Source organism: Biomphalaria glabrata, chromosome 8, assembly GCF_947242115.1.
Source record: "Biomphalaria glabrata chromosome 8, xgBioGlab47.1, whole genome shotgun sequence".
Classification (NCBI taxonomy): domain Eukaryota; kingdom Metazoa; phylum Mollusca; class Gastropoda; family Planorbidae; genus Biomphalaria; species Biomphalaria glabrata.
Window position 1 is genome coordinate 22,047,333 of NC_074718.1, and position 19,818 is coordinate 22,067,150.

The 19,818-nt window shown below is 35.6% G+C and overlaps 1 protein-coding gene across 7 annotated transcripts in view; it reads right to left on the reverse strand.

Moving 5' to 3' along the window:
• Positions 1 to 19,818, reverse strand: part of LOC106078990 (F-BAR and double SH3 domains protein 2-like) — a 60,914-nt gene that overhangs the window by 9,590 nt on the left and 31,506 nt on the right. For 2 of the 7 annotated variants that reach the window (XM_013240085.2, XM_013240089.2), the window contains exons 5-21: positions 19,240 to 19,254; positions 18,171 to 18,315; positions 17,419 to 17,555; positions 16,937 to 17,000; positions 14,798 to 14,926; positions 14,491 to 14,613; positions 11,594 to 11,689; positions 11,306 to 11,455; positions 10,686 to 10,772; positions 10,523 to 10,574; positions 10,185 to 10,297; positions 9,659 to 9,802; positions 9,482 to 9,565; positions 7,918 to 8,215; positions 7,250 to 7,452; positions 6,985 to 7,108; positions 5,529 to 5,597 (exon numbers count right to left, since the gene is read on the reverse strand). In XM_013240085.2, the coding sequence (XP_013095539.2) occupies positions 5,529 to 5,597; positions 6,985 to 7,108; positions 7,250 to 7,452; positions 7,918 to 8,215; positions 9,482 to 9,565; positions 9,659 to 9,802; positions 10,185 to 10,297; positions 10,523 to 10,574; positions 10,686 to 10,772; positions 11,306 to 11,455; positions 11,594 to 11,689; positions 14,491 to 14,613; positions 14,798 to 14,926; positions 16,937 to 17,000; positions 17,419 to 17,555; positions 18,171 to 18,315; positions 19,240 to 19,254 (2,033 nt within the window). Of the gene's footprint in view, positions 1 to 4,794; positions 4,819 to 5,528; positions 5,598 to 6,984; positions 7,109 to 7,249; positions 7,453 to 7,917; positions 8,216 to 9,481; positions 9,566 to 9,658; positions 9,803 to 10,184; positions 10,298 to 10,522; positions 10,575 to 10,685; positions 10,773 to 11,305; positions 11,456 to 11,593; positions 11,690 to 14,490; positions 14,614 to 14,797; positions 14,927 to 16,936; positions 17,001 to 17,418; positions 17,556 to 18,170; positions 18,316 to 19,239; positions 19,255 to 19,818 lie in introns of all 7 variants that reach the window. The other 5 variants (XM_013240087.2, XM_013240090.2, XM_013240086.2 and 2 more) reach the window with 3 other exon arrangements.

Below are 19,818 nucleotides of genomic sequence, written 5' to 3' on the forward strand. Positions count from 1 at the left end.
AATAGGTACACAGACAACCAATGGGATAATCTATTATAATCTATAAGCACAGCCTAGGTGAATGGCAAGACATTTCAACATCTGTGTAGAGTGCATGTATCTGTGTAAAGTGCATGTATCTGTGTAAAGTGCACAGCTCTATGTATAGTGTATGTTTCAGTCTAGCTGAGTGCTACGAGTCTACTGATACCATCAAATTTTATGCTACAACTTTATGGGCACAAGAAGACGTCCAGACTATAATGTTTGGCTGAACATTAAAAAATGCTTGTATCACACAGGAAACATTTGTAAGTAAAGAGAAACTTGAAAAGATGTCACTTTATTATTTAAGAGTTTGATTTTTGTTAGGTGCAAAGAAATTAGATGGCTTTCAGTCAAGAGTTATAAAGATACAATACAGGTATTATTAATAGTTTGAGTTAGTGCAAGGTTATATTTGACAAACTATACATGCGGCGAGGGCGGCCAAACCCTGATGACGGTGTTGGATCAAAGCCAACTGGAAGTCCAATACCCGATACATGGCAAGCCTTTCAACGCAAGGAAACCGACTCTTATAGGCACGTGGAATGTAAGAACCCTGAATCAATGCGGTAAACTGGCCCAACTTTTAAGAGAGTTTGACTCTTATCGGCTAAACATCCTTGGGATCTGCGAGATGCGGTGGACGTCAAGTGGAAAAATTATCAATGATGGCAAGACAATAATATATTCAGGACATGACAAGGAGCACATTGGTGGTGTAAGAATCATCATGTCTAAAATAGCAGCTTCAGCGCTAATTGCTTGGAAGCCGATCAGTGACCGCATCATTACAGCTCGACTCCAAACAAAGCAAATTAAAGTCACTACCATCCAAGCTTATGCCCCTACAGAGGATGCAGAAGATACCATCAAAGATCAGTTCTATAATCAACTACAAACCACTCTTGATGAAACACCTACTCACGACCTAATTCTACTGATGGGAGATTTTAATGCCAAAATCAATCCCAACCGAACTGGCTTTGAATATGTAATGGGACCATATGGCTCTGCAGAAAACATCAGTGATAATGGCGAGCGTTTGATTTCTCTCTGCGCATCCAACAGCCTTTCAATTGGAAACACATATTTTAAGCACAAACAAATACACAAAAAAACATGGCGATCACCAAATGGGGAAACCTTCAACGAGATAGATTACATTTGCATCTCCAAACGATGGAGGTCATCTCTGTTAGACGTGCGGACCCGCAGAGGAGCTGATATCGGCTCAGACCACTACCTTGTCAGTGGCAAATGTAAGCTCCGATTGAAACGCCAACCAAAACGAGCCACACGACCCCGCCCATTTAATGTAGAGAAGCTTAAAGACGGCAATACTGCAGCACAGTTCCAATTGAAACTAACGAACCGCTTTGAGGCTCTTGCAGATATATTGACCCTTGAAGAAGAGTGGGCCAACTTCAAAGATACCACTATTGGGTGCGCAGAAGAAGTTATCGGAAGGAGGCGAGGTTCATACAAGGAACGGTGGATACAAGACAGAACATGGAAATTGATAGATGAGAGGAAAGAGGCCAAACGTAGACGAGATCAGAAAAATGAAACACAGGATCGCAGCCTAGCGGAAGAAGCCTATAGGGAAGCAGATCTGAAAGTAAAGAGAAGCTGTCGGCAAGATAAACGGGACTGGATTGAGCAGAAGGGACAAGAGGCACAAGCAGCTGCAAGCAGAAATGACACAAAAACCCTCCATCGTATTGTCCGAGATCTCACTGGAGCAAAGAGTGGACATGGGGCACCAATAAAAGACAAGCAAGGCAAAACTTTGTTAACGAAAGAAGAACAGGATGCAAGATGGGTAGAGCACTTTAAAGAGACCCTTAACCAACTGTCGCCAGACATAACTTACATATTCAAGGACCCCTCTCCAGACAATGATCTCAAGGTCAAGACAGACCCAATAACTGCTGAGGAGGTTACCATGGCCATTGCAGTGCTAAATAATAACAAAGCACCAGGACTAGACATGATATCAGCAGAAATGCTAAAATATGGGGGACAGTGCATTGTTAACAGAATGACTGATCTCTTAAATCTCTGTTGGCGAACTTCAAAAGTCCCAGAGGACTGGCAAAAGGGAGTGATTGTAAAGCTTCCAAAAAAGGGCAACTTGGCAGACTGTAACAACTGGAGGGGCATTACTCTCCTCTCTGTCCCAGGCAAAGTTTTCAGCACTGTTTTGTTGAGACGGCTTCAACAGTCTGTAGATGAAAGGCTCAGAGAAGAACAAGCAGGTTTCCGAAGAGGCAGATCATGTACAGAGCAGATTTTCGTTTTACGAAATATCATAGAACAAAGTTTTGAGTACCAACAACGGCTAACGATCAGTTTCGTGGACTTCAAAAAAGCGTTTGATAGTGTCCACCGAGAATCACTATGGAAAATAGTTAGAGAATACGGTATACCAGAAAAATTCGTCCAGATCCTACGACACCTTTACAGTCAGTCTAGTTGCTGCATTAAAACAGAAGAGGGAACAACAGAGTTTTTTACAATCGAGACAGGTGTGAGACAGGGGTGCATCTTATCTCCCTTCCTTTTCCTCCTAGCCATCGACTACATAATGAGGAGAGCAATGAACCAGACTGCCTTTGGCATTCCATGGCATGAACAACTCCGATTGACGGACTTGGACTTTGCTGATGATGTTGCACTACTCGGGGCTACAAATAAATGCATTCAAGAAATGACGGAGAGCCTAGACAGAGAGGCACCCAAAATTGGCCTCCGCATAAACTTGGATAAGACTAAAATTATGCGAGTGGGATATAAGGCAAAGGGTGTCCCCGTCAGACTTGGCGAGTCAAAGCTTGAAGAGCTGGACAAGTTCACGTACCTTGGCAGCATCATAACAAATGATGGAGATGCTTACCATGATGTAGCGTGCCGAATAGGAAAGGCAGGGAGCATTTTCCAAAGGCTGCAGCCTATTTGGACTAGCCAAGCCATTGGACTCGAGACAAAAATACACCTTCTCAACACAATCGTCATTCCAACTGCTACATATGCATGTGAGACGTGGAAGTCATCTGTCAAAATTGAGAAAAGACTAAATGTGGCTCAACAGAGATGGCTGAGACGGATTTTAGGAGTCAGTTACACAGACCGGATCTCAAACAAGGAAATCCTTTGCCGAACTGGGAGTCGAACACTTAGTGAGGTTGTGACTGAGCGTCGCATGAGGTTTGCGGGACATGTTCTACGTCAAAATGAATTACGCACACCAAGAGTTGCGATAACATGGAAGCCAAAACGAGGAAAGCGCAAACAGGGACGTCCTCGTATTACCTGGCGACACACCTTCATGGAGGACCTCAGAACAGTGGACACCAGATGGGAAGAGGCTTCAGACATTGCCAGTGACAGATCATTATGGAGACAGCTTGCCGCCCAATGCGCCGAACGGCGCGGGAGGACCTAAGTCTAAGTAAGTAAGTAAGTATATTTGACAAAAGCAGTCTACTTAAATTCTCACTGTTAATCTCTTTTAGCCCTAGTATTTTATTAACTCTGTGCCAACTTATTATTCCTTCATTGTTACCAACAGTTCCATAAGGTTGTTTTGGCCAGGATATAAGCAATCCACTGCCTATAAAATGTTTCCATTGGCATATATCTCAATTAAACTCTGACAAGCAGTTCATCTCCTGGCCTTCACATGTGCTCAGATATTGGGTCAGGCAGTACTGTTATCACGGATAGAGGGGCAAAGCTGAGCAACTGGTACCTAAATCAGTCAGCTTCAGGCAGGTCAATAGCACAATATTAGTAATGCAGCATTAGTAAAATTACCATATAAGTCAATAATCTGAATGTTAGCAGTTCCACTAAGCCCTACTACAAGGAATGACATATAATGGACTGCCATAATACCTAAGCAGCTAAACATCAGACTCATAAGACTGTGGGTTGATAGATCCTAGCTGAAGGAGAATTGCTATTTTCTTATTATTGTGGGCTGATGTTTGATGGGATAGGACCCTTGAAGGAGTCTGGCTTATGCTAGATACTGGGGAATAATTGTGTGAGGAACTGGTAGGCAAGGGTCGTGGACAGTGAATGATCTTGGAAGGAAAGAGGTACACTAGAGCTGTGGAAGCAAATATCAACAGTAAATCATCAAACCTCATGGCTCTTTTTTAATGAAGACTACAATATGCTGTAAAAAAACAACTTATGTTTCTATGTGTACATAGTGTACTGAATAAAAAAATGTGTTTCTATGTGTAAATACAATGTGCTGTAGCAAGCAGTATATGTGGGATGCTAAGATTATAATGTTATTTTAAGAAGTTTGTAGGAGCTGCTAACTTAATACAAATTGTATGTTTAAAGAAAACTACTAAGTATTTAAAATAATGTAGATTTTCTCCCTGTAGAGGGTGTCTTGTGAAGTAAAATGTCATATTAATTAAAATATAAAACACTAAAGCTTTTTTTTTTAAAGTAAAATGTAGCAGTCAATTAACTTTTAATAAGTGTAATCCATTAGTTTTGTTTTTATTGGAACATTTTAAAGCCAAGTTAGTTTAAATGTAAGTAATTTTCTATTAGAGGAGCTGTTTATATTTGTAAGTAGTTACAGAGATATACAGGTTTTAGGATGTGTCTGGAGTAAGGATAAAATGATGTATACACTTGATGTGACACAGACACACACATTATAAGCTGTATAAAAGTGTGAAACAAACTGTGGTAGCAACTGGCAACACATTAGCACAGAGACACATATCTAACACTTACACAACTCCTGGAAGATCATGCAGTCTAAAAGTGAAAGCAACATTGAATCATTTCTTAACATTAACTTTGACCCTTTCAAAAGAACTGATCATTTAGCAATGCTTACACATAAGAACAAGATGGTAAGACAATGTGATAGAAAACTGAGATTCAAACAAAGCCACAGTTTGTAAATAAAAAAGAAAAGTTGAATGTTCAACTTAATGATGCAGTGAATACTGGCTATAAATGAAATAGGCTATACTAAGAATGTTTCAATTCTTCCAATGTTTGTGTCTAGAATTTGTATCAAGAGAACAGCCTAATTATTATGACCAAAAAAGCTAAAATGGTTAAAGCCTTGAGGGGGGAAAAAAAGCTAAAAATACAACAATACAACTATACATTATGCATATCTCTGAAAGCTACAGTGTATGGCAATATTAATAATAATAATGTAAATAATCACCTTCACAACATTATGTGAAAAGTACAGTTATCAAGCACTGACCAACAATGTAAAAAGTACTCCATGATTGAAAACAACATTGGATTGTTAGTAAATGTAGGAACAAAATCTTGTGCCAACAATAATTGATAGAAAACAAATAGCTCTTCAGTGATTCACCACTCAATGAGGCTATCCAGACAACAAAACACAGTGATGAGAAATGGGACAATTTGAATGGACATCATTTCATGTCATGTGGACAAGAAACATCTTCACAACACCGTCACAAAACAAGGTCAGCTACCTTCATCTTCATCAGAAAGCACTTTAAATGGCGGAGGCGGTGGAGGCAATGGATCATCACTGTCTGGATCTCATAAATGAAACAAAATGGGTCAGTAGTCTACCAGCAGTCACCAAAGTTTAAATCATTCACTAGTCTGATCATAGAGATTGTATGTCTCCTAAACTTAAATAACTGCTTGTTCAATAAAGTGAAATGTCATAGTCAGCTACTGTTATTTGTTAGTTGCTGTTCCCTAATAACAAAATATTTACTGGCAGCCTACAATTTTACAATCTCAATACCTGGGAACTTCAAGATACATTGAAAGAAAAAAGATTGTATATTCCATAAAATTCAATGTAAATTTAATGTGTGTGACTACATTTAATACTCTGTTATTATATAGAACAAAACTAATTCAGGAGAAGACTAAATTGAAATCAGACTGAAATAACATTTATCTAGAAATGTAGTATGCTACATCTATTTGCAATCTAGCTTGTTTAAATGATAACCATTGTTCCATTGTTTAAATCTATCATTCATTAGTTATTAAGATCAAAATAATCGCTCTTACAAAGATTGGTCAGCTCTATAAAAATAGTTTTTATATTTTACTTTTTTTTGTTAGAAACTGACATCCCAAATATGTTCTATTTATAATTTCTTGACAAACAAAAGTTGTGGTAAATCCCTGTGAAGTTAGAAACTGACATCCCAAATATGTTCTATTTATAATTTCTTGACAAACAAAAGTTGTGGTAAATCCCTGTGAAGTTAGAAACTGACATCCCAAATATGTTCTATTTATAATTTCTTGACAAACAAAAGTTGTGGTAAATCCCTGTGAAGTTAGAAACTGACATCCCAAATATGTTCTATTTATAATTTCTTGACAAACAAAAGTTGTGGTAAATCCCTGTGAAGTTAGAAACTGACATCCCAAATATGTTCTATTTATAATTTCTTGACAAACAAAAGTGTGGTAAATCCCTGTGAAGTTAGAAACAAGGCAAGAGACAACTGTAAGAAGATCTAAAAAAAAAAAAAAAAAAAAACAGCAAATAGAAAGCAGCACATTCTAAGTAAACAGAAACTAACAAGTTGAAACCATCCTACTTTAATCAGCAACCAATGGATCACATTGATCCTCATGCAATGTTTTTGTGAAACACACAATGCCAATGTAAATAAATATCAACAGAGAGTTCACTGAACTAAGTCACTATAGAAACATCCAAGTTAGGTTAGACTAGCTTTAGCAATCACTAAAAATGTTACTCCTGGTGATTTGTTTTTACATTTAGTTTACAAATCTTTGAAACTTGTATGTGAACAAATAGATATAACAAATATCATATCCTGTATGTGAACAAATAGATCTAACACATATCATATCCTGTATGTGAACAAATAGATCTAATGCATATCATATCCTGTTTGTGTGGTGTGTATGTTTAAACTAAGTATCTACCTTCTCCATTCACCATAACAGGGGGCGGTGGAGGCTCAGCATCAGGAGTAGGAAGAGTGATTTGAACTGGTGGAGGAATAGAAAAGTCTGGCACTGATGGCATGACTGGTGGGGACAACGGATCCTGAGAAACAAACTTGACATTATTAACATATTTAGTTTCACTTTATTTGACTTATTCTATTGTTTTGTTTAAATGACAACTTAAATTAGACAGTCCTGTGACTAAACAGGCTCAAAAAGGTTTTGTAACTAGTAGACTTACATTATTAAGATATGGATCAGGTATCTCTTCCACAACTAAAGATGGGAAGACTCCAATATTTCCATTGCACTCTCCCTCCCAGAAGCCATCGTCCACACCTCTGTCATCTTTGCGTAGTACTCGAATCAATGCACCCTCCAAGAAAGATAACTCTTCTTCAGTCTGACCCTCATAGTCATAGAGAGCTCTGGCCCAGGATATTTCTACCAGTCGAACAACAAATAAAAGTAGGAAAAAAAAGGGTACAAAACCCCTTGTCCCGAAAAAAAAAAAAACAACTCCAAATCATTACTAAACAATAGATATTTTACAAAATGACATTTAATTTAATAACAAATCCTTGATTTTATAATTTCTTGCCAGTAAATCCAGAGCCAGCTCTTAAAATTAGCTACTGCAAATCAAGCTAATGAATAGCTTTTAAAATACTCCCCTGCCACTCACTATATCAAGTGCTTAGCTTTTCAAATTTGATGAAATAAAATCTATAAATTTGTTTTCAATAATATTAAGGTAAATAAAAACACTTTAAGACAACATAAATCTTCATTTTCTGTTCATTTGTCATACATAATTAGCATAATTTTAAGTTGAGTATTAACATTTGAATTTATATAATAAATAGTTAAACATGAGCAGCAGTCCAGAACTAATAAAAAGAAACTAACCACTGTTTGTTACAACTGTCATTGGAACAGGATGTTCATCAGAATCCATGACCTCTGTAGTCTGCTGAACTTCCAGGTCACCTGAAGAATAGGATGAAGTGGTGTCCTGTTGAAGGTCAGGAGACTGTAGGTCAGGTGTGGTGGTAGGGACAGTGTAGCTATTCTGTGCTGGGCTGTTCATACTTGTGTTGATAGCATTCAAGGCCTCCACGCCCAGAGGAGTAGGAGCAGTGGACAGTCCACCAAGATCAACATAGGTTTCTGGGATGTAACCCTCCTGACCTAAAGAGTTTTTGGCCTAAAACAAAATACAATTTTAGTTTTCAAGTAAAAATTTTTACAGGTAATGGAAAACTATAAAATTCAGATGCACATATGATACAAGAAAACTGTTACATAACTAAAAAAAAATAGGGACATTACTAGTTACCATAAAAGCATCTAGATAGTTCTGTCATAGTAAGATGATAACAATACTTTTGAAGTGTTTCTTTTTTTATATTTAAATGAAAACATTGCTATTTGATGCATTCATTATGTTCTCATTTTAAACAACAATGTAAGCTAGTGATGGCAAGATTAAATACACAATATTAATGGAAAATAAAAAACATAACAAGAAAATAATAAAGATATATGAGTTTCATGATGCTCAAATTGCCCATGTAGATCAATTCTTTACATCACAGAAAAACTCATGCCTCAATGCCATTCACAACAGTAGCCAAACTGACCAATAACAAATCATGTTTCACATTAACAACAGACTTTCAAGAGGAAATTCAATTGTTTTGTCGGCGTGCGTGTGTGGTGTCCCGTATAGTTCAGAGAGGTAGAGAATTATGTATACAGAAAAGATTACTTGTTCTCTCCCCCCCCCCTCTTTTTTTTTCCTGTGTAGCGCTCTCTGTCACCACGAAAGTTAGGTGGGGTGACTCTAATCCGACTTGCAGAAATAAAAGAAGTAATCTTTCCATGACATTTTCGGGGGTTGGAGAGTCGGCGTGAGTGCATGCGTGGTGTACCGCATGGTTGGGTGATGTAGTGAATTACAGATTAATGTGTAAGTAATTAGAATAATGCATGAAGAGAATGAAATGGCCCCTATTCTCCCTTAGACCCTATTATCTCAAGAACTATTTTAACCAACATTTAAAAGGCAGTGCCAAGCAGTTGAAGAGGTTGTCATTGACTGTCAATGAACCTAAAGCTCAGCTGTAACAAACATCTGTGCATGTTGCTTGTAGGAACAGTTTAGATCATTGCCTATCATACAGTCAGATTTAGATTTTCAATGATGCTTTTAGTTTTTGAGATCAATAGAAGAGAGATGCTGGAACACAATCTTAACTTTGCCCTACTTGTCCTCCTACAAATCTATATTTCAAGTTTATAGCACTCAACTACTTCTAAAGCAATAAGTGCAAGATCATTTAAACTATGACTGGATTAGAAATCTTTTCAAATGTTTCACTCATTTTGGAATGCTCATTTCTCTTCAAGTCCAAATAGTCAAATCAACTGACATGTTGAATACAAACAACAAATGAATGAAACTCTCTACCTTGACCCAACCTTCTCCATCACCATCAGCAATCAGTTCCAGGTCTTCCTCAGCTTTGATTGTCATTTCATCATAATTGCTGGCCTGAACAAAACAACAATAAAGTTTTAGGCTAAAATGAATTAACTATTTTTCAAAACTAATACTATTCATGGCAAAAATTAAAGCAACACTTGCCACAAAGTCATAGAGAGCCTTGCAATAAATGGGATAGGCCCTCCCAGATCTGTTTCCGCCTGCTGATGTGAATGTGTCATCTATAAAGTCATCATCTTCATCATAATGAGTGTAAGTTTGCTCTTGTTCATCTGTACCACTTTGCTGAGGAAGAAATACAAGACAGTGAGTTCTGTTATATTACTATGAAAAGCTATCAAGAGCCTCCAGACTTGGTTGATTTGCAAGCTCAAAAAAAGATGGCCAGGCAAAAGCAAATCACTTTGAACCTTCCCATTCACAAACTTGGTGGTCTGTTTCACCTAGCTATCCAGTAAAAGTCTTTAGTGAAAAGTTCAGTGAAAGCAGAATAAGATAACAAAGCAGTTAATGCCCTCAGTAAGTTGCAACTGAGGACCTGTCTGGGTACATCAGAAATCAAAGACATGAGCCTACAAATGAGAACAAGACATAACTACTTATGGTTGAAGTTAAAAACAAATATCTAAAAGAAAGAAAAAAAAAAACTAGGAATGAAGATATTCACCCCTCCAGAACTCTCTGTTCTAAGTGAAGCTTGACTGGGTGTCCTTGCCAGTCCACTTTCCTCAGCAGCCAAAGACTCCATCTGGGCTTGGTTGATCCATTCATCAACATTGACTGGACAGTGAAACAACAATGGACTTATAAAGTAGAACATTTCAGTAATAATGATTTATGGGTATGTAGTAAAATATCACACAGATTTCCAAAGAACTCCCTTGAGTTGTAAGATACTGTATAGAAGAAAGTTTGCAACTAAAACAACTCCACACACACATGATTCACAAAGTAAACACAATTATGATGTTTTAGACTAGACTAGTTGCATGCTGAAAAACATACCTCCTCCTAGCCTTAGAGCTTCAAGTCTTGCTTCAGCTTTCAATTTGGCTGTCTACAAACAATTAATATTCAAATTTATATTCAAAGTTGTCTTTACATACTATTTTTTTTATATCTATGCAATAATTTTGATATAATTATCAATCAATGAACCATACATTACCTCTGCTTTTCGTAAATTAACCTTGATCTCTTCTAATTTAACTTCTGGGTCAACTGTTGAAGATTCCTGGCTGCCAGTATCAGATGTCTACAAGTTAGAAAAGATTTTCAATGATAAATAGTTAGATCAATACAAATGTGTACTTTACAAATTACACATTGTTGAAATCTTATCAGTAGCTGTTAAATCAAAACTCCATTTTGTACAATTAACACATACAAAACCTTCCCAATCCAACAATAAGGTCATAAAACATTAATCACAAAATTTATAGCAAGGAAACTGGCAAGATTCTTTGGAAGCTTAATAAAGAAATGTTGGAATTGACTACTGCAATCAAGAAAGCAAAATTAAAAATGAAATATTTTTATTGTATTTATCTTTAGTCTTTCAGGACACTGGGACACATGTATATACAAAATAAAAAGTATATACAGATTTTCACTAGTGATTGTTCGCGAAGATGAAAAAAAAAAATTTTTATGTGCAAGAAAATGAGAATCTTTTTTTTTTTTTACCATTTGTATGTTCAACACCCTTGGTCATCTGAAAGCACACACCTACAAGAAAAATGGACCATCATGTGAGTTATTTAATGAAAAGCTGTTGTGTTCCCTTACCTTGTCACCTGTCTTTGCATTCTGAAGCACTGTTATCTGTCTGTAATAATCCCGGATAGCTCTTGTTTCTTTAGCTACCTTTGTTGACCATTTTCTCGCTTCTTTTTCAAGATCTGGTCCTGCTCCATGTTCACTAGATATTTTATTGCACTGGAAACAGATTAAGAGAGAACATAGATTGAAGGGTAAACGTATTCATCTACAATGTTTTAACAACCAAACTAATCAGCATAAACTATGATATAAAAAAAAAAAATATATATATATCGTAAATAATCTTTTTATTACCAAATCCCCATTGGATGGTTCAAAATGATATTGAACTAAATTAGTGAATACTGGATTCTGAAACAAATAACACTGTAGACTGAAAGCTCGACAAATCTGAAAGACCAAAAAAAAAAAAAACAAATGTTACTGAATATTTCAGTAAAAAGTTGAGGTCTTAAAAAGTTAAGTCAACAATATCCTATACTCTTAAGTAAGCAATTCTTGTATATATATACATATATATATATATATATCTAAATTTTATTTCGAAAACGGCTCTAACGATTTTCTTTAAAATTTCTCGGTATGTGCATAATAGTGAGAAAAAAATTCTAAACTCATTCGCCACATCTGGAAAACTCGAAATCGACCGTTATATCGGTTTGAAAATGGCTCATTATCGAAAAATTAATTTTGGCTAGAATGTTTTATGAATGAAATTTTCTATACGACGTCAATGGGAAAAAAACTTGACACCACTTACGTCACTAGGCTCACAGCAGTACACTAAGACATTTCTTCGCAAACAAGAAAAAGTTTTATTTATTCAATTGGCGTAATTAAACATTTGCGCACCATCTTATTGTACATTGATCCATTATGAAACTATGGAAGAAAAATAATGAAATTAAATATCTTTATGTATGATTAGTTATTGTGTTTTAAAGGCTTTATAAATTGTTTACACTTTAATTGCGTACACCCGTAGGTAGCTTTTACTTTGTTATTTTTTTGCTGGTGAATTATTGCAATGTGTTTAAGCTTCGAAGTCTACTGACTGTCCCATTATCTATGCCTTACTTGCACAACCAGGGCAGGCCCTAACATTTGCGGGGCCCTATGTGAAATGGATTGCGCGCAGACCAGAAAGGGTAAGGATAAGGACTATTAGTGAAAATAAAGATTTTGTATTATAAAATAAATTCATATTTGCATTACATTTTTATTAAATGAAAGTTGACGATGCCGTTTTGTTATATCACACCTAGGACTGGCGTTTACCATATTGATTGACACCCCAAAATGACAATTTTGTCTATTTTAAGAACATGAGTTTCAGGAGATTTCAAAAGAAGGAGACCACGGGAACCCTATTATAAATTATAATGGTTTAATTTAATAATTTACACCTAGAATCAGTGTGGGGTTTTTAAACCTTCGGGGTCCACTGTGGCAGCATAGGCCTAGGGCTGGCTCTGATGATATCCAGTTCGCAATCAATGAATTTTCATCACGCTGCAGCTTTTATTTTTTTGTTAACCTTTAAACCTCGGTAAAACAGAAGTCATTTTCCAGAAGTCACCCAATAAAACCTACTCAGCCCAAAGATCACCGCGCATAGACTTCCCTTAAAGTGGTAGATAAATTCACATATCTGGGAAGCATAGTATCAAATGATGAGAGGTTGATATGTGATCAGGGATAGTCGTGCTTCTGGACACCTCCAAGCGAGAGTGTGGCGAAATAAATCGCTCCGCCTGTCTACAAAAATCAGTGTCAACCACCGATTCTCTCAACCCCTCTATGTGGATCTGAGATATGAGTACTTTATAGAAAGCAACTAAGACTTCTTGAACGACTTCACCAAAGACCGCAATACAAACAGCGATATTCTTGCAAAATGGTATGAACTTCTTAAAATTCGACAGTCACGCTTTGCAGGGCACTTATTCCGTATGGGAGACGAACATATTTTTAGCAATCTTTTCTTTTTAGTAAACTGAAAGGTTGTCGGAGTAACAGAGATGCCTCACAATACAGCTTTTTTAGAATACTAAACTGATTTTACTTTGTTACAAGGTGCACGTTTTACACTATAACGTAGAGATTTTGCATCACTTGATGATTCTTACTAAAGCCATAATAATAAGGCTTGTCTTCGAGTCCGAAAATTAGTGAGGAATGCATTAATTCCCGTGGTTGCGCAGCCCCAGCTGTGACCTACATATTTTGCCACATCCAGGGCAAGCATAACCATTGTCCGCAGGTGGTCGATTTAGATTTTCTTTTCACCGTCTGCGTTTGTCCTCGGCAGCAGATTTTCTTTTGGTCTCAAATGTGTATCCCGCGGCCTTCGTGAGTGATCTCCAGCTGTCTCGTTCGGAGGCCGCATACAACCAGATGCTCTCTTCTATGTCAGCCAAGGAAAGTTGTCGCCTAAGCTGATCTTTGAAGCGTTTCCGTGGGGCGCCTCTGTTACGTCGACCACCTTTTAGCTCACCAAAAAAGACTGCCTTTGGCATACGTTCGTCTCCCATACGGGATACGTGCCCTACCCAGTGCAACTATCGGACCATAAGAAGTCCCTCTATACTGTCCATACCGGCGTTGGCAAGGACATCGCTGTTTGTAATGCGGTCCTGCCATCGTATGTCCATGATGGAGCGCAAGCATCTTTGGTGAAAGCACTCAAGAAGTCTTAGTTGTTTTCTGTAAAGTGTGCATGTCTCAGAGCTATAATAAATATATTAATTGCAATATTAAATGTCAGAAAGTAACCATTTTAGAAGTTTCACTGCAAAGACTTTCTTCCAAGCCTATAATAGCCCAATAGTTTTAAGCAAAAGAAGCAATGCAAACCGTTAAGACGTGAGCTGTGGTTTTCTATAGGCCTACTGTTGGGGGGACTTTCCAGTCTAATCCCCATGTACAATAACATTGAGAACTGACAGAACGAAAAAGCAACTCTTGGGATTGATAGTCTTTACCCGATCGTTCATTTTCGTAATTACAACAATATTCCCAAAATGACTTCAGGTATATATCCTTCCTTAACAAATAATTCATCCGAGCGAGGCTCGGTCACCTATTTGATTCTAACATGGAACATCCTATACTATTTAGATGTCACTTAACATTTATTTTCTAAGCTAGAAATATTAGAGCTCATAGATTTTTTTTTCAAATGTTCCAACCTTTGCTGCTTCTATAGCTATTTTATTAAAGCTTGTTGTTTCCGCCTGAGCCAAATCTGCAGCTGTTTGACCAGCTATTGTCAGTGATTCTTGGATTTTTTCATAAATATCACAGTCCAAGGTCTGGAGAACAAATTTTAAAATAAAAATGGTTACCGTTAACTATTGATTTATCACAATAGTTTTTTTTTAGCTATCAGATTTAAATTTTGCATTAAAAAGTATTATTTTTTAAAACTATTTTATATGTATATTTTTGTTTCAATACAAATCAATTAATTATTTTAATAGCATAGAAGAACTGTACCTTCATGACATCAGGTAAGTCAGTACTGTAGTACCGCATGTGATGGGCATTGGCTGCTGCTAGGGCTAAAAGATACTCATTGCGAGCAGCAGTCTCTTTGGTCTCACTTACTTCTGTCCTGCTGCGCAGCTAGACCAATGGTAAGAAAAAAAACATGATTAATGGAAACAAATTTCTTTTCAATTCATATAAAGCTAATGCTAAGATTTAAAAAATTCATAGTGCAATGCATTGATGAAGATATGTTTTTTAAAAAGTCCAAGAATGCACTGAATATTTATGCCAATATTTGTGTATTCATTTGAGCATGGTTTCACAAGATTGTTATTGCCAGTGGTGGTAATGGTTTCAAGCACCCTATTGCCTATAAAATGTTTCCAAAGGCAAGAGTCTCACAAATCCTCTGACAACTAGAACAACTAGTGGAATTGTTATCTAACAGGAGGCAATTTTCTGGTACATAAACCAGTAAGCTTTGGGTAGGAGGGGCTTGTTAACCGTAGCTGGCTACCTAGGAGAAAGAAAACCTTAAATTCAAAACTCTGCAACCTTGCGTCTATATCCAAAAAATGGAAATGCTTCAAAAGTCAACAAAATATCAAGAGCTGGTGACCCTTAGGCAGCTTGCAACACAAATAAACTACATCCTGGCAAACTGTATTGGGTATTTGATCATTTCAACACAAGGTAGCTTAGAGGTAGGTACTGCTGAGACCATAGCTAATGCCTCTATGAGATGAACCAGCAGCCGTGATGGGCAAACTATGGCCAGACCATGGAAAAGTTTAATCTGGCTTGCCAAAGTTTTGAAACAATAATTGAAAATAACTGCTTCACAATGTAAAAAAATTGTAATAGACTTCTAGAATCATTGGAGCAATTATGCAAATTTTAATTTGTTTCGATTTACTAATAGTCTAGTGGCATCAGCTGATTTAAATTTTTCACAAGTACAGTCAACAAAATTCCAGTGTATGTTTAATGTTATTCAAACCAAGGATTATTGAGTTGATGTTTATTGTTCAATGTGCATATTTGTAAACCATTTAAACTTTAACATGTTAAAAGAAGAAAGTAGAGTAGATTCAAAATGTCATGTTTGTAAAGAGGAGTCTAAGAGACTTTTTTTAACAAAGACAAACCACTGTGTCTTATTTGTAATGGAAACATTTATAAGGAAGAGCTTCACGTCAAAACAAACAAAAATAAATTTTCTTTATGTATTCACAACCAAGGACAAAAGCAGAAGATTTCCAAAAAGAATTATTAGGCCAACAAAATCTTGTTCTAAAAGTTGATAGTTCTAAGAAAATATGTATCATACAATATTGCTAAAAGTAATAAACACTTTCTGGAGGAGAATTTTTTAAACAATTTATAATTCAAGGTTGCAAAATCTTAAGTCCAGAAAAGAAATGGGATTTTAAAACAAGTTAGTTTATCCAATACCTGGAATTAAATCGATATGAAAACATTTTACATCGGTTTGGTTAGAGATTAGTAACATTAATTTCTGCTATGAACGAAGGTAACAATTGTGAAAGATAATGGGCAATTAGTATTATTAAAAGAAAAGATTAGAATCTTTTCAGTCGGCTTTTTAATATGGATTGTGAAACCTGCTGTTTGAATTCATTGAAATACAATCTAAGATCAACTGATTCAATGTAAATGTTAAAAAAAAAAATCAGAGTTCTACAGGGGGGCTAGTGGAAACCCAATTTTCCAAATTTAATTTCTTATGCTAAAAGAATGTGCACAATGTTTGATTCTTCATATATTTTTGAGTCAGTTCATCGTTAAGAAGAATTCCTTCCCAATTGGAACTAAATTATGATGAACTATTATCCAAACACAGCTTCATACAATCGCATAAGTTTAATTAGGATATCATAAAATCTATTAATAAATTTCAAGTTTTTGACCCACTCTCATCCTTCTAGGCAAAAGTTAGATGGACAGAAAAACAAAAGTAAAAGTTACTAAATAAATGACTACAGCTTCTTTTAGTTTCTATTCAACCAAAAAGTTCTGGAGACATTTATTGCATCACAACTTTTTGTTCTATGAGCCAAAAGTAATAAAAAATAGAATGACTACAATCTAGTCTGAGACAAAAATATTCAAGAAAAAAAATACCTTAGCACAGCTCTTTTGAAGACCTGAGAGAGACTGAAAGATACCTGTGGATTTCCGTTTCAACCTATCAACATAAAACAAAAATGATTGTATGTTTTGAGCAAAGCTTAAAACTTCTTAGACACTATTGATTGGCTTGTTATGAAGCCAACAACTCAATTCTAATTAATTTTTCTCTTAGGATACAGTTCTTGTTTTTTTTTTAAAGAATTTGTATGTTTAACTCTGATGTTTAAAATGGACCTATATGGTTTTCTTTTTTTTTTTTTTAATTTTTAAAACAAATGGACATTTCTTGGATCTCCTTGAAAATAGTAGTACAATCTTTTCAAATACTTTAAAGCATGACAAGAATTGATATACTTAGTGTCAAGACTGATAATCTAATGTCAATGTTGATTTAACTTTTTGCTACTGTGGATACTAAGACAGATAATCTAATGTCAATGTTGATTCAACTTTTTGCTACAATGGATACTAACTTATCTTCAGCTTCTGATACTTTAGTTCTTGCTTCATGGGCCATTCCTCCTTCTGTCAAATACAACTTCTGTGTCTTGACCAGCTCCATCACACACTGAGCCACTTCTGATTGGACGACACTCAGTTGTGGCATTACCTGACACAAAAGATACACCCAAATTATCATGGGATCTATCATCTATCATGGATATTGTTTGAATTTCTACAATGTCACATCTTAAATCTGCTGTGAGATCATTATGTAGAATGGTCCAAAAAAAATGGATTCAAATATTATTATTGAAGAAAAATATTAAGAAAATTTGGAAGTACATTTATAAATGGGGGATTAAAGGACTTTTGGGTAGGGTTTCTTAAAATACTAACAATATCTATAAAACCAATGTCATTAAGCCAAAAGTTTTGAGTTCTTATTGGGAAAGAGTGTACAAAGCGTTGAGGGGTACAATTTTTCAGAGCACTACCTTGTTAACAAGTGTTAGCTGCCCTAATGAACTGTTGCTTTCAGGAGGAAAGAAATGTACTCAATGTTAGTATGAAACAGAATGTTTACAGATATTTTCTACATACTGTCTGAAACTCTTAGGACTTTTTATTATGAAGAATGACTAGAACACTTTCTTGAAGAACAAACAATTATCAGTAAGATTGTAGATGTGGAAAAGTGTCTTTTTGAAAGTGTCATTCAGTATAAGTACTAAAGAACAAAAATACCACTATATTATTAACATAAGTATGCCTAAATAATTACTTTTTTAAATAATTGCATTTTTGCTGCCCTAACAGGTTTAAGAGGTTCCGCTGCCTTCTCGAAATACACCTCTGCTGCCTGAAGTCTGGCTTTAGCCAGTTTGTCTGATTCTTCCAAGATGGACCTCCATACAGCAGTGACAGTCCTTGAATAAAATATTTTAAAAGTTAAGGCATAAAAAATCATTGTTTATCATTGTAATGAAATAAATGACAATATTTAAACTCTTAAGGCATTCAATGTCAGTTTTAAAAAATTATTATAAATAAAAGAAATATATAATCATATCTTAAAAATTAAACTGTTTTATATTTTTTAGTACAAACAAATAAACAAGTCCTGAGCAAAATGTATGTCCATTTAATAAACGCATTGCAATAGTCATTGTGATTTTTTCATTGTGAATGCTTCCATTAAGCAAGTAACATAAAACACTGTGGATGCAAACACTACATATCTAAAATTTATTAGTGTTTGAACTGGGGGAGGGGATGGGAAAGACATTCAGAAAAAACAAACAAATAAACTAGAAATGATTAGTCTTGAGGATTTTCAAACTGACAATTTAAAAAAAAGCAAAGCCAATGATATGTAGTAAGTAAAGCCAACATTAAACACTAATTGACAATCCAACAAACGTTTAATGGACATATGGAATGAATATATTCTAATAACATCTGTTTACAATTAACTCAAATTACATTCAAAATTGAAAGAAAAAAAAAACGTACAAAAAAATGAAAACATTATAAGACACAAGCCAAACAATGAATACAATGAATATACTTCACACAAGTCTAAACAGGTGACAGAAAGTTAGTCAAATGACTAAAGATTTTTTAAACAGCTATTCTGTGATGATGGGAATTTTCTGTCATTGCTATCCAGATTTTATTGTTTGGGAATGAAACAGAATTTGAAGATTTAAACAAAAATAACTAGTTAAACAAACAAAAAAAAGACTAAAAAAACTTACTTAGGTTGTTAGCATTATACACCATGACTAGATAAAAAAGGGAAATCATACACGTAGCAACATCAGTACATATCTATCATTTACAATACTTACGTCCCTTCGCCCAAACTGATGATGAAAGGTGCAGAAAGAATGAAAGAGAATGGATGTAATAGAGATATAAATGTAAGTAGGCCAAAGTCTCCACAGTTCTTAGGAAATTTCAAACCAAGACACTGAACATTTTAAAAACATACTAGCTCTGGACCATCTTATCTATGACTCTTAATGCAGTGTTACAAAAGTACAGTAAAAGAAAAAAAAGGGGGAGGGGGGTACTTCTGTTGACTAAGAGCATACAAAACACTTCTCTCATTAAACATTAAATGTAATTACCAACTGCTAAATTAGATAGAAGATTTGGTAGATAATGATAGAATAGACTGTAACAAATGGGATAGGGAAGTTGACTAAGAAGGCAGACAAGTTGTTTCCTTATCCAGAGAAAGAGTTGAATACAATCCACTAACATGGACTTGTCAAGAGAACACACAAACAAAGCAGCCTATAAAGAGCAAGGATGTGTGGCCATGACATGTCAAGTGCTCAATAGAGCATGAAGAAGAAAGAGATGTGCTATTTATAGGATGACATAGTACGACTCACTTCCAAAGACATACAGAGCCTTGCAGC